Below are 14,813 nucleotides of genomic sequence, written 5' to 3'. Positions count from 1 at the left end.
GGAACAACATTTCATATGACTATCTCCAGCTGAAGAAAATAATGTGGGCTTTCAAGGACCTTTATCACTTTTAGCTTATTTAGTTAGTACTCAATTGGCTGTGAAGGAGCCCTAATTATTCTCACAAAAGAGACTACTAGCTCAATATGCATAATGGAGAAAAGCCAATGTTTCCGTATTGAAGATTGTGACCAGATTTGAGGCTTTACTAAAGACTTTCACTGTCCTCTGACATCTTCTATAAAATGTGTTACCTACTTCATGCCTCACATCTAAATGGTGAGTCCAAGGAAATTTCCTTGGTTGAAAAGAAATTTCTGTGGTAAAGCTTCGGAGATCTGAGTATTTCAGACATATGATCCTATTTGATTATCACATCTCTTAGTGTTTCAGGAATTCCATAATTGCAAACTTCAAACCCAGGGTGGTTTGTTGGGGTTTTTTGTCAGCGTTTTCACCATAAATATAACTTTTCCCCATTTTTTCTATTTTTGCTTCTCTTAGATTCTCATTCACACTGTCTTATTAATAATGGGATCCTACAAGTACACCTTCATTTTAAATCTGTGTGAAAGCATTTGTTGCAGTAGTTTCCATTTTCATTTCATTTTTTTAAAGCAGAAATAGTCTGACAATGTAGGAAGGGCATTGAAAATATTAATAAATATTAATAAGTATCTTATGAAAACTTTAACAGAAATTCACAAGGGAAAACCAACACACTATTCCATCTTTTCCCTCAGGCAGGGTTGATGTAACCAAAACACATGACCATTTGAGATCAAGATCAGATTTTTAAAATATAATAAACAACTAGGGTTTAGCCAGTTCCTTTGAAAACTTGTCTGAAATGTTGATACTTGTCTAAAACTGAGTGGTGTCATAGTTCTTATTCTTGAAAAAATCTGTATGTGTAGAAATGTGGGTCAAAATGACAAATGCATATGCCTCAACACAGGAGGTGTTTTTTAGAGATACTTAATCATTGATGCTAACAAGTTCTAATTATTTGTGAAAATCATACTCGGAATAGAAGAGACAAAAGAGGTGAATTCACCTTTAGGTTTGTTCCTTCTTTAAAAATAATACTACATTACTTTATAACTTACTATGGTATTTTACAAATTTAAAAGACAGATATTCAATCTTTGTTACCTCTAGCACTGAAATCTTCAGATGACTTCTCCCAGTTAGGGAAGGACTGCAAAGATGATTGGAAAACTGTGATCATATGAGAAACAGACCTCACAACAACAGCATCATGCTCAAAGGACCTCTATCCTCAACAAGTGTTACCTTGTTACCTCAAAATGCACTTAACAAGAATGGAGGTATTTCAGTGTCACATGAGCTGGTGAAAAAGGGAATGAAGTATGATTTCCCTGGTCTAAACAGGTATTTGTTTCCTTCTTGATGACCCACTTCACAGATGACTTTGTGTTTTATGAGACTGCTGTTTATTAAATCAACTAAGCCAGTTCTTATTTGAACCCAAATCCTTCTGCAAAGGATTTGAACTTCATGGTCTCAAGAAGTAGTCAAACAGGAAATGTGTTCAGGAATGTGCAGGCTTTGTTACTGAGGAGCTCTCTTGTGGTTGGCTTACATGAAAGTGTTTGAGGGATAAGAGATTCTAAACTAAGCTGTTTCCTTTATTCTTATGCTGTCCCTGAGGCAGTTAACTGGATACCAGAGTTCCTGTGACCAGGCAGTCCAAGTTGTAATACAGCTGGGGAACAGTGGAGACATTGATTCCTGCGTCACAGCAGGTCTACAATGTGACTGTACTACTTAGAAAATATCAGTCCCATGTGAAAGCTGTACCTGGAAAGGTACTCATGGTAGCTGAGACAACCAATAATAGTCACCAGGCAAGTCCATTGGAACTTGCAGTATTTGAGATTCAGCATGAATCACAGAATCACAGAACATGCCCGCCTAGAGGATACAGGCGGAGTTACTATTAGAACACTTTTCTACATTCATCTTTCCAGAAAATTTGTGCACCCCTTCCTGGTTTTTTTTGCTTGATACTTCTTTACTCTCTTTTTATTACATGTATGTCACTTGAAAGTACAAGGCAACAAATACATATGAAAGCTTGTAATATCAAAAAATAGGCTTTTGTTTCAGCAAACACAAATGCACAAATGCTAACTTGACAAAAAAGTTCAGAGACAGATTCTAGAATTACATGTTTGTGGGTTTTTTTTAAAGCTGGTATGGAAAAAAGTTATAGATCTATCTAGAAAGCTAAGAAAAGGAAATTAACAGCATTTAAATCTGGAAAGATCTCATCCCTAATGTTTTTGCATGTTGAGACAAGATGTAAAAGATAGACTTAACAGTCATGATGTTTGTTTGCTATAATACACGCACTTTTAAAAGGTTGATAAATCATCTGGAAGTGAATATTTAAACTAACATAGCTACATAGCTCTTATTTTTCAGATGCCAGATTTTTTACTTCAGTATATTTGAATTATATGCATGTAATTTGATTAAATGGAAATAAAAGTATTTCCTAAAGGAGACTAAAAGAGAAAACAGTTTTTTATCTTAAGCTACTAAAAGTCTAGTGTGTGAATTCACACCATATGCAAGGTACCAAATTTAAAGGAAGCTGTATGAAAAAAATTATTTGAAGAACTGAAATAGAGTGAACTGATCACTCTTCACATGCAGTTTCTATCATTTGTCCTAATTCATTACACTCACTTCTGCTACTTCAACTTTTCTTGGTTTTTTTTTACCACTTGTCTCCCACCAACGTCACCGTTTCCTGACCCCAAGTCCCTCTTCCTCTATTTACTCTCCTTTCCCACTACCTATTCCTCTCCCTTTTCTTTTCATGGTCTAATTAGCTGAGCACATTTTCCAAACATATAAATGTAGGTCAACAGTAATAACAATATTCCTCCAGACTGCTTTTGGGTTATCCCAGGGGCAGAGTTTAAATTCTCAGTATGCAGGTGGCTGTGGTTGAAACAGAAGTCTTCCAGCTGCAATGACAACAGACTGGAAACATTCTCATCCCAGTGTTGGGGGATATACACAGCTCAGTATTTCTTGCCTGTGTGTTTGGTAATCTATCAAGCAAAAGAGCCAAACTCTTAAAACGTTTTCAGCATTTCTTTCCCACAATGGCAGCAGTGCCATTCAGTGTAACAGCTGGATGCCGAACATGGCTCTGCTTTACCATTAAATTCAGTAGAGCTGGCATTTTCTGCTTTATTAGAGGACAATGATGCATTTTAAAGCTGACACTTCCAATGAAACACAAGGGTTTTGTTGGGAAAAGTAGTTAAAAATAGTGTTTTTCTTACTGTAACCAGTTTAAGAAAACTTGCTGCATTCTCCTTCTCCTCTTCTGTTCTTGGTTCTTTTACATTCATCTCTTCCAGCTCATTTTCCTGCTTTAAAATGTCATCCAGATATTCCTGGTGGAACAATGGAGAAGAATAAAAAAGCTGCAGATGTTTTCTTTGCAGAGGTAGACTTAAGGGGCACACATATAGAGAAGAGAATCTGTAGAAGTAATGGACATACATGCTTCTTCTCAGTGTCATAAAGGGCCCTTCCATGAATTCATGTGGGTGGGTTACGTAGATATCTAAAGGTTTGCATAGAGAAATAGTTTTTTTTAAAAACCCCAACAGGTCAAAGAGGGGAGTACATGCTGAGAAGGTAGCAGGCAAAAGCTTACCAAGGGTTAAGCAACTCTGAAGGCTAGCCAAGTCCATTGCAAAAACGCATGTACTAAGGACACCATCTCTAACAAGCCACTTGGACACATGGGCATCCGGACTGAACTGTGAGACTCAGACGAAATCCAACAGCCATTCAGACACCCCCCGTGTGACTGTAACTACCTGCTTCTGAGTAGGCAGGTCGGTTTGGCCTCCTCACAGTTCCACCAGACAGGCAAGGACGAGTAAGCATTCAAGTCTTTGAGTAAACTATGTGAGTGAATGATGGGATGTACTGAGTAAATAGCTGCTATTAATAATAATCAATTATATTATTAAGATAAGCTTAATGAATAAAAGGTGTTCTAACAAGCACTGTGATGTGTATCTCCCTCCTGTTTGATATCCTATCAGGGAAAAGGAAATCTACAAGATCATAATTGAAAAATTGGGTTCAGAAAAAGATCTGAAGCTCTGTTTTCAGACAAAAGTTTACCTTGCCAGAATCACAGTAAGTGCTGCAGAAAAGAACACTTTTTCCACAGTTCTTTATGCTTTAGAAGATCAATAGGACGGAAAAAAATGGTTCTTACAGGCGGTTATCCAAACACACCACTCCGTTAGGAAGCTATATGCAATACTGAGCTTTATGAACAGATAAAGTTTGCAGAAGCAATCTGTTTCCAGTTCAAGTTATTTTTCATTCCTTCACACCTCTTAAATCTTAAAGGAGATGGAGAAAGGAAGAATACCTTTTTCTTTAGATCTTGATCTAGTTCTGAAAAAGTGAGTATTTGACTAAAGGTTTCTCTGCAAATCCATGAATTAAATATCGATATATAAGCAATGGGGATATTTCCATTGCAGATTAATGCAATTACTATGAATATCTTCTAAGTGCCAATAACTGCCGTTCTTTCTTCCCAATGAAACAATCAGTCTTCTTGCACTAAAAGCCAACTGATCCAGTTAATGTAGAAACCTACTTTGGGATTTTTGTGTGGAACTTTTTTTAAAAGCATTGCCTTTGAAAGGTAAATATGCAAATTAAAGAATAATTGCTTATATTTATAGCCTGTAAAAGGGTAAAATTTAATTCTGGTAGACTGGCATGTCCCAAACATGTCAGGGATGAACAGCTGTCAATATTTTTCTATTGCAAGCATATCTTCTTTGAAACGTAATGTGAAAAAAAAAAATCTAACTGGTTACAAGAAGCTGCTGGTTCACAAGTTTCATATGCTGTTCACTTTCAAATTCAGTCTGCAATACCATCATCAGAATATGTTAAATGAATTGTAAAACACATATATTTTTGTTATTCTCAGATTGGTAAGTAATAAGAAGTTTTTAACTATAAAATCTCTTTTAAGAGCATCTTCACAATGTGAATTAAATGAATCAATGTTTTATACCAAAACTGTGAAGCTGGTGACGAGGATCAACTGCAGAACTTTCAAATTCCATCTCAGAACACTTGCACATGAGGTACAGCTTGCACCTTGTTATGGACCAGTCACTGATGAGGGTATGTACTTTGTCAAAAGGCTACATAGCTATTTGCTAGACACAGACAAAATGTCAGAACTCAGACTTGGGACCTGGAAATGTTCTGTACTATTTTATGAAAAAAATACATAACCAAGACTACATTGTGTCTCAGTGACCTGGTCACCAAGTAGAATTACAGTGGCTTAGGAATTCTTGTCCAACTTTATAGATGTAAGCTTTTTAAGGGTTTGTGAAGCAAAACAAACCCTAAGCAAAGTAAAAGGAAAGTAATAGATACCAATACTGTCAGAAGGGAAACAACTTGAGTCTAGTTGGAGGTCTGTAGCTAGTGGTGCGCCCCAGGGGTCAGTACAGGGTTGAGTCTTAAATTTAACACATTCACTAGGCTAACCTCAGCAAGTCTGCTGATGATACAAAGCTGAGAGGAGTGGTCAACACACCAGAAGGCTGTGCTGCCATTCAGCAAGATTTGGACAGGCTGGAGAGTTGGGCAGAGAAGAACCAAATTAAATTAAACACAGGCAAGTGTAGGGCCTGCATCTAGGGAGGAATAACCCCAGGGATCAGTGCAGGTTAGGGGTTGACCTGCTTGGAAGCATCTCTGCAGAGAAAGACATAGGCGTCCTGGTGGACAGAAGCTCTCCATGAGCCAGCAGCGCACCCTCATGGCTAAGAAGGAAAATGGTATCCTGGGGTGTATTAAGAGAGCATGGCCAGCAGATAAAGAGAGGTTAGCCTCCCCCTCTGCTGTGTCTTGGTGAGGCCACATCTGAAGTGCTGTGTCCAGTTCTGGGCTCCCCAGTTCAAGAAGAACTGGAAACTACTGAAATTCTGTGTCCAGGGAAGGGCTATGAACATGATGAGGGGACTGGAGCATCTCTCCTATGTGGAAAGACTGAGAGACCTGGGGCTGGTTAGTCTGGAGAAGAGAAGACTGAGAGGGGATCTTATTGGTATCTAAATATTTAAAGAGCAGATGTCGAGAGGATAGGACCAGACTCTTTTCAGTGGTCCCCAGAGACAGGACAAGGGGCAAGGGGCACAAGCTGGAACACAGGAAGTTCCATCTGAACATAAGGAAAAACCTGTTCACTTTGTGGTTGTCAGAGCACTGGCACAGGCTGCCCAGAGAGGCTGTGGAGTATCCTTTGCTAGAGATATTCAAAACCCATCTGGACACAATCCTGTACAACCTGCTTTAGGTAATTCAGAAATACACTTTTCTTAGAGCACCTGTCCACATAGGAAATGCTGGTTTCTCTTTTTTTTTTTTTTTTTTTGGTCTCAGGTGTATACTCCAAATTTGTGTTATGCAATTTGTGTGCTTTCTGTTGCCTACTGGAAGAATGAATAAAAATGATGGTATTACCTTGAGGGAAACCCACAGCTTCTCTCTTAGTTCATCACTGAGTGGCTCATACTGGAATAGCTGACGGATTTGCAGTTTATTCGGACACTTTTGCACAGGTAATGGCAAGTGTGGCTGCTCTTTGGATCCAATGCAGAGACCCCTCCAAATATGTGTTCTGACTGAGGAACCTGTGATCTTCCTCTGAACATAGAAAATAAGCAAAAGGAGCAAGAGTCTAGTTACATTAAACGTAGTAGATATTGGCAATGTGTGTCTCAGGTGAGAAGCACATGCTTTCGTGATAGCATCATAGATCTAGACAGTAAAGTCAGTAGATTCTTGGGCACAATTTACCTGTTCTGAAGCCTCTCCCCTTAAAACTGCTGTACGACATTCCTGAAAGTAAATGAAACCCAAGGTGACCATGTTTTCCATGACACAGTGTGGTGGTTTAGCCCTGGCTGGAGGCCAGACACCCACCAAAGTCAGTCTATTACTCTCCTTCTTAGTTGGACAGAGGAGAAAATATATATTAAGAGGCTCAGGAGACAAAATAAGGACAGGGAGAGATCATTCTGTCATCAACGACGTGGGCAAAACAGACTCAACACAAAGTGAAGAAGAGGGAAACTACCTACTTTATTACACTACACTACAAAGAACAGCGAAGAAACCAGAGTCAGGAGCGTGACCAGATCTTAAAACACTTTCCCCCCACCACTCCCTTCTTACCAGACTTTAGTCAGGATTTTGCTCCCTTCTTCCCCCCTGTTCGCAGTAGAGGGGGGGCAGGGACTGGGGAAATGGGGTTCTCAGTAGCACCTTCCCCCCGCCCCTCCATTCTAAGCAGACTTCCCTTTAGCCATGATTTTGCTTGTTCTTCCCCCTGCTTGCAGTACAGGGGGGCAGGGAATGGGAGAAAATGGGGTTCTCAGTTACTTCTTCATGAGCTGTTTTCCTTTTCTAGATCTTAAAACACCTCTAACTTCCCCCCTCACTCCCTTCTTAGCAGACTTCACTCTAGCCATGCTTTCACTCCCTTCTTCCCCCCGATCACAGCACAGGGGGGCAGGGACTGCGAGATGGGGGCTTCGGTCAGTCCTTTGCAAGTTGGTTTCCTTCTTGGCCAGGGTGGGGGGGGCGGCATTCATTCCACAACCTCCCCCTGCTGCACTGTGGGGTCTCACCCACAGGAGACAGTCCTCCATGAACTTCTCCAACATGAATCCTTTCCCCAGGGCTTTATCTATTCACTGCCCTGGCGTGGGTCACCACTATGGTGGGCAGTCATAAATCACAATGTCTGTCAGTCCCAGTCCTCTGCGGGGTCACCAGCCTCGCCCAGCAAACTTGTTCCGGTGCAAATCTCTCTCCTGCTCATCTCTGTGTCTCTGATTCTCCTCATGGCTGCAAGTGCTGGCAGGGGCTTGTTCCAACGTAGGGTCACAGCATCTTCTCTATGTCTCCACCTGCTCCATCCAGAGTGGAGCCCCTCTACAGGCTGCAGGTGGGGTCTTGGCCTTTTCCATGGGTTTCTCCACGGGCTGCCGGGGCATCTTTCTCTCTGGCACCTGGGCCACCTCCTCCCCTGCCCTTTCCCGGCCTTGGTGTCTGCACAGCTCGTTACATCTTCTCACTCCCTCCTCCCGTGGCAAGATGCAGCTGCTTCCGGGTTGTTTTCTCCTATATGTGATTCTCAGAGGTGCTTGACTATCTCTCGGGCTGCGACTTTGGCCTTGAATTGCTCGTTGTTTATAGTTTAGGCTGGCAGAAAACCCTAACTGCTGCTTAAAGAAACTGTCTCAGCAGCACAGCCTCACAAAAATGCAACACACAGCCGACCCCTTGCTTTGCCAGCTTAATAAACTGAACTTAACAATGTCAGTGTTTAAAGCTCCCTTGCCCCCCTATGACAAGCACCTATTGCTTAAGCAGGAAGAAACAATTTTGAAAAAATTATACCTCAAAAGGAGAAAATGTGTCCTGGGTCCTTGACTGAAGATTTGGAGGAACAATACTCTTGGGTTCTTTCTTCATTACCCAGGGGGAGGCTTCAGCCAAAGGGTGGAGGATAGTAATACTTAAAACACCTGGTTCAAAGACACATTTTGCTAATAAACAGCTCAAATATATATATATATATATATAAAAGAAAATATGTAGAGGTGTCACAGACCTCCAGAAAAACACACCTACCCAAGTATAAAAAAACCTTATTATCAAGTGTTAAACTCCATGTGAAAATGTGGTACTCATGGCTAGAGATAATATCAGATCACTGAGGTAATTAGAGAACAGTTGGACAATTTTGGATTAAGCAAACCATGTTTAACATGAGAGTTTCTATGCTACTTCTTTTGACTCTTGGGTAAGAGCTCAGTTGTACAGCATGTGGAGTATCCAAAACAAGGATGAAGAGACAATTGACACGTTTATTGCATATTAATCTCAGTAGTACATCATATTCAGAACATGCATAATTCTTCACTGTATTTTATACTTCACAATCTGTTCACTGGAGGGATTCCATTAGACGTGATTTACTATCTGTTTTTATTGTTCTGATTAATTTTAATATTCTTAAAATATTTTTCCAACCGAATCAAAAAATCTACTTCATTTACTATTTTCTGCCCCATAGATGGCCTTAAAGATTGATACTGCTACTGAGGTACTTTGTCAAAAAGATATAAAATAGTAAAACCTTTTTGTCAAGGCAAATAAAGCCAGTATTGACTAAGCTAGAGTATGAAGTCTGGAAAAGCAGATGTACTGCTATTAAAAACTACTGCTGTCTGTGAGCAAGTTTTCTTGACTAGGATTTTCACTGGGTATGTATGTTCTCCACCTCCCTGATCTTTCCACCTTCCCAATCTTTCTGACTCCCTCAGAACCCTATCTTTTCCTTTTTCCATGGCAAAATAATTCTATGCACTGTATACAATGGGGAACTGATCATTATCGTGAATAGAAGCAACATTTAAAAATGTGAAAAACCTGTTAACATTAGTAGCTGGGAAAGCTGTTCCCCACAGTTATGGTAACACTCTTTGAGAAGAATATCTTAGTACTTCATAGCTTGAAGCAAGCTGCCCTTATCATTCTGCCATACCCAGGGGAACCATATGTTCCTATCTTATTAACAATATGTTCACTTTTGCAGGATACACCACAGTGTATTTTACAGAAATACAGTATCACCAACTAACTTCACACTGATAGTCAACCATTACAGGATGTAACTTCTTCCATTGCTACTACAAGGTGGTCAGCACCACATACTATTGGCATCTCCTATTTCAGTCATATTTTTCCAGCTTCTTAGTGAGGCCAAGGGTCAACATCAGAGTATCATTGTCTTAATTGATAGAGGTGTATTACTAACGAGGGCTGTGATATATTCAATGTTTTTTCATAGTAAATACACAATCTATGCATTTGGTAATCACTTTTCTTTGAGTGCCTAAGAGTGGATAAAGATAATGCCAGTTGTTTGTATCCCTTCACAGTGTCATTCAGTTAATCCTCCACTTCCCAGGGTTTTCCCACAAGCTCCTTCTCCATGCTTTGCTGCTAGAAGTGTGTGTGCCTGTCTACATGGAGAAAAACATTTTCAAACTTCCTGTCCAAATAAGAGTTTTAAAACTCCTGACTTCACCTTTGCCATTATTTCTGTTAATTTGCCAAAAAAAAGTTTCCTACCTGGACATTCTGGTAGTGGATCCTGCAAGACGACAATGTTAGGATCACTACAGCTCTCAGCAAGATACTCATGTACATCCCTGCTCCGCAGGAGCTCAGTTCCCGAACCATCCTCATAGATGATGAAGAACCTACACAGACAGCCACACACAACAGATTGTACCAAGAAAATTGAATTCCAGTATGACAACATCAAATGTGCAAGTACAAAATACCAAACAAAGGAAGTGCAGACCTACAAACCCTGTACAAATACAGTGTAGTGAAGAAAGAAAGTCTAAGCCTTGAATCCAATGAAATTTACCTGGGGACATGCTCATCATAAGTGATAGGTTTGTTAATTTCTTGGAGTACTGCTGCTGAACTTCTGTCCACGTCATCAGAGCCAGTGCTAGGAGCACACACATATGTGCTGCCATCAGCCATGACCTGTAACAAATATGATACAAAATTACTCCAGTTACACCATATTTTAAAACACTAACATGCTGCTGAAGTTTAATATGATTTAGCCCAGTGAAAGAGACAGAAAAATTCTATTTTGTGTTGAGCAACCTGAAATTCTCAGGAAAAAGAAATTAAAAAGAAAGCTGAAAAGATAGTGAAAAAAACTAAACTAAACATTCCTAGAAAGTCATGCCATATCATAAATACCAGTATCACACACACTGGTATTTAATAAATGTTTAAAGACTGTTAGTTGTCAAACAGGGCCATCCATGCTTAAATTTCATCTTTAACGTATATATCTACTGGCTTCAATAGGCCGCTTCACACAAAAATACTTACTGGTCAAGTGAGGTAAGTGAATACTCAGTCAGGTACTGATGCACCTCTGTGAGGTATAAATGTATTTGTGTATATACACCTACACACACACAGATACACACAAATACATGCATACTTACATATATGTTTATATGGTAACATTGTAGTCAATAATCACTGAGTATGTACAAAATACTTCTATATAGGTTTATATATAAATATATAACAAGAGCAAGTGTAGAGTCTTGCATCTGGGGAAGAACAACCCCAGGTACCAGTATAGGTCAGGGACTGGCCTGCTGGACAGCAGTGTAGATGAGAGGGACTTTGGGGTCCTGGTGGACAGCAGGATGACCATGAGCCAGCAATGTGCCCTCAAGAAGGCCAGTGGTATCCTGGGGTGTATTAGAAGGGGTGTGGTTAGTAGGTGGAGAGAGGTTCTCGTCCTCCTCTACTCTGCCCTGGTGAGATAGCATCTGGAATATTGTGTCCAGTTCTGGGCCTCTCAGTTCAGGAAGGACATAGAACTACTTGAAAAAGTCTAGCACAGGGCCACAAAGATGATTAAGGGAGTGGAACATCTTCCTTATGAGGAAAATCTGAAGGAGCTGGGTTTCTTTAGCCTGGAGAAAAGGAGACTGAGGGGTGTCCTCATTAATAAATTGTCCTCATTAATAAATATGTAAAGGGTGAGTGTCAGGAGGACAGACCTGGGCTCTTAGTGATGTCCAATGATAGGACAAAGGGCAGTGGGTACAAGCTGGAGCATAGGAGGTTCCATGTGAACAAAAGTAAAAACCTTTTCACTTGGAGCGTGATGGAGCACTGGCACAGGCTGCCCAGAGGGGTTGTGGAATCTCCTCCTCTGGACACATTCAAAACCTGCCTGGATGTGTTCCTGTGTAATTTCATCTAGCTGATCCTGCTCTGGCAGGGGCATTGGACTAGATGACCTTTTGAGGTCACTTCCACCCCTTAACATTCTGTGATTCTGTGATTCTGTAAAATACAAATATGTATATGTATATACATAGAACTTACAGTTGTGTGTATAGATATATACATATATATATAGACACCTATATACATGTTGGTATATGAAGAGATAGAGATGATGCATATATATATTTAAATTTATTATCTACTTATAGATATACATAAGTATTATTAATAGAAGGGGCCTTTTTCAAGCATTCATTCAATTTAAAAACATGGTCTCTGATAACCTTTGATAATACCAAATGAATTTCTACAGTACTTTCCTTCTTGAAAATACCATCCAATTGTTACCTAACACGCCATTGACACATACACACCTATGGCTAAACATTTAACAAAGAACAACAATGCCTCCAGTAGTCAGTTGCCTTTGGAAGACACGGTTTAAACCAGAGTGATTGAACTTGGAACTAAATCTGACACAACCAGTCCATGCCCTTTTCGCTGTAGTCTCAGGTGTGACTAGGACAGAGGAAGAACCAATCCTATCACTAGTCCTACACCTGGTTGCCATCCCTACCAACCAGGTGCGAATGGGACTGGACGAACTGGGTAATAGCTGATTGTAACAGTGGGCAGGACCCAAAAGCTGGATGCCTCCTGTTGTGTCTGTACATGAAAAGAACCTTAGATCCATGAGCTGCTAACTGGTACTGTACTTATATGGTCACCTGCTCCATCACATATGCACATATTCAATGAAAATGAGGTCTTGAGCACAAAGTAGTGTGGGGTGATGTAAATAGAAGATACTCCAATAATGGCAAACCCAATGAAACCCATTTTCCCTAGTTATTCTTTATGTCTGCATCCTCACATACTGCATTAACATCATATTTCTTACTTCAACACATATCCCCTGTGATCACTACTCCCACAATACCTTCAATGACCCACAGCTTCCTCACTCTCCTTCCTTTGTTCCCTAAGTATAACCTGAGAAAAAGCAGAATGTCCACATGCTATTGCCCAGCAACCTCTGTGCTGATTCGAACTGCACTGATTTTGAAGGATTTTCATTATCTTTGAAATTGCTATCCCTCTGGTTGATTAGTTCAAAGTTTTTTAAGGAAAGATTGACACAGTATTGATTTATATAAGCACTGTTTCTTCAGCTAAGTTAAAAACTCTTACAGAATAATAGAATCAGAGAATGCTTTGGCTGGGTTGGAAGGGACCTCAAAGATCGTCTAGTTACAACCCACTGGCCATGGGCAGGGACACCCTCACTAGACCAGGTTTCCCAAAGCCCCATCTAACCTGGCCTTAAATTTCTCTGGGGATGGGGCTTCCACAATGTCTCTGGGCAACCTGTGCCAGTCCCTCACCACGCTCATGTTAAAGAATTTCTTCCTGAAGTCTAACCTAAACTACCCTCTTTCAGCTTAAAGCCATTGCCCCTTGTCCTATCACTACAGTCCCTGATGAACAGTACCTCTCCCACTTTCCTGTATTTCACCCTTTAAGTACTGGTAGGCTGCAATTAGGTATCATAACATATATGTCCTGGGGAAACTCAGTGCTGTTTCACAGAAATCTGGGAAAATGGTAATGATTACAATTGCAACAATAGAAAGGATACTCTAAGGATGTCAACATTTAGAATCTTTAATTAGACTCTTGATTAGAAAAAAGCATGCAGGTCACAGGTGATGCTTCTGGAACTCAAAACTAAGTGCTAAACTATCTAAAGATTATCTTTTCAGTGTGGAAGGATCACAGCACAAACAGTATGACTTTAAAGACCAAATCTTTTTGCCTTACCAGGCAGATTATAGTGTTTCTATGATTCACCTGAGAAGACACTATCCTCTTTCTTTTATAATCCTCATCTGTAAAGCTGCTTTTTTGTTATAAACAAAATATATTTTGGGTGTTTTTGCTAATTAAAGTTATCTTACAGGTAAGGTAAACTGTAGATATTATTTCAGTCTCTAAAAAAGAAGAAATATTTAAAAAAAAGGGAAATCCATCATAGCTAGCTAGGCTATTTTAAGAGTATTAAAAGGCTACAAGCTGGCTTTGAGACATACTTATAAGATAAAATATATACTTATACTTGAGTGATACTCATAAGATAAAATTACTTAAAATGCAGAAACTTGTTCCTCATACTTTACCCTGAAAAGATTTCCTTCAGTATCCATCATCTCACAAATAGTGCTGGAATTATGTTTCATTATGTATCTCCCCGCCTGTTTCTCTTCTTTCTTGCTGATGAAGTTGTAAACTTCATGGGTATAAACTGCTGAGCAGTCTTCATCGATGAAAAGAGAGCCTGTCTTGATGGGTAAAACCTATGGCAGTAAAAAGGGAAGAGGTTCAGTCCTGAAAGGTGAAATCGTCAGTTTAGAGGTTCTGTGAAAATGAAGAACAGATGGAATTCATAGAAGCATGGAATGGTTTTGGTTGGAAAAGACCTTCAAGATCAGTAAGTCCAACCATTTATCCAGCCCTACTAGATCCAACACTAGACCATGTCACCAACGAGGACAGCTTTCAGAACTTTATGACTAAATGATCCAGTTTTCAGGGACTGATGGGAGTCAAAGAAGGAAGATGAGATCCAGGAGGCAGGCTGATGTTAGTCTCTATATCTTCTTTAACCTCAGGAAATTTAAGATTATAATTTAAATATATCATATAGTTGTGAGTAAGTATTTAAATACTGGCAGAGTATAAGAGAGATGGAATCCCAGGATTTGTGAAGGCTCTAGAGAAGGGAGCTAAAATATTCAAGATCAGAGATGCTGATGGCAGGAAACTTGAAACACAAAGACAAATTTCACTGT

The 14,813-nt window shown here is 39.8% G+C and overlaps 1 protein-coding gene across 1 annotated transcript in view; it reads right to left on the bottom strand.

Annotated features, from left to right (window-relative positions):
• Window positions 1-14,813, bottom strand: part of SPAG17 (sperm associated antigen 17) — a gene marked incomplete at its 5' end in the record, with an annotated part of 113,297 nt that overhangs the window by 21,425 nt on the left and 77,059 nt on the right. The window contains 7 exons of the mRNA XM_084273881.1: window positions 1,156-1,201; window positions 3,327-3,440; window positions 6,571-6,753; window positions 8,515-8,642; window positions 10,255-10,385; window positions 10,559-10,683; window positions 14,142-14,318. Of these exons, the coding sequence (XP_084130007.1) occupies window positions 1,156-1,201; window positions 3,327-3,440; window positions 6,571-6,753; window positions 8,515-8,642; window positions 10,255-10,385; window positions 10,559-10,683; window positions 14,142-14,318 (904 nt within the window). The remainder of the gene's footprint in view (window positions 1-1,155; window positions 1,202-3,326; window positions 3,441-6,570; window positions 6,754-8,514; window positions 8,643-10,254; window positions 10,386-10,558; window positions 10,684-14,141; window positions 14,319-14,813) is intronic.

This window comes from Gallinula chloropus (genome assembly GCF_964237585.1).
Source record: "Gallinula chloropus genome assembly, chromosome: 1".
In the NCBI taxonomy this organism is placed as follows: Eukaryota; Metazoa; Chordata; class Aves; order Gruiformes; family Rallidae; genus Gallinula; species Gallinula chloropus.
Note: the sequence above shows the minus strand (reverse complement) of the source record. Positions and strands in the feature narration are given on the sequence as shown.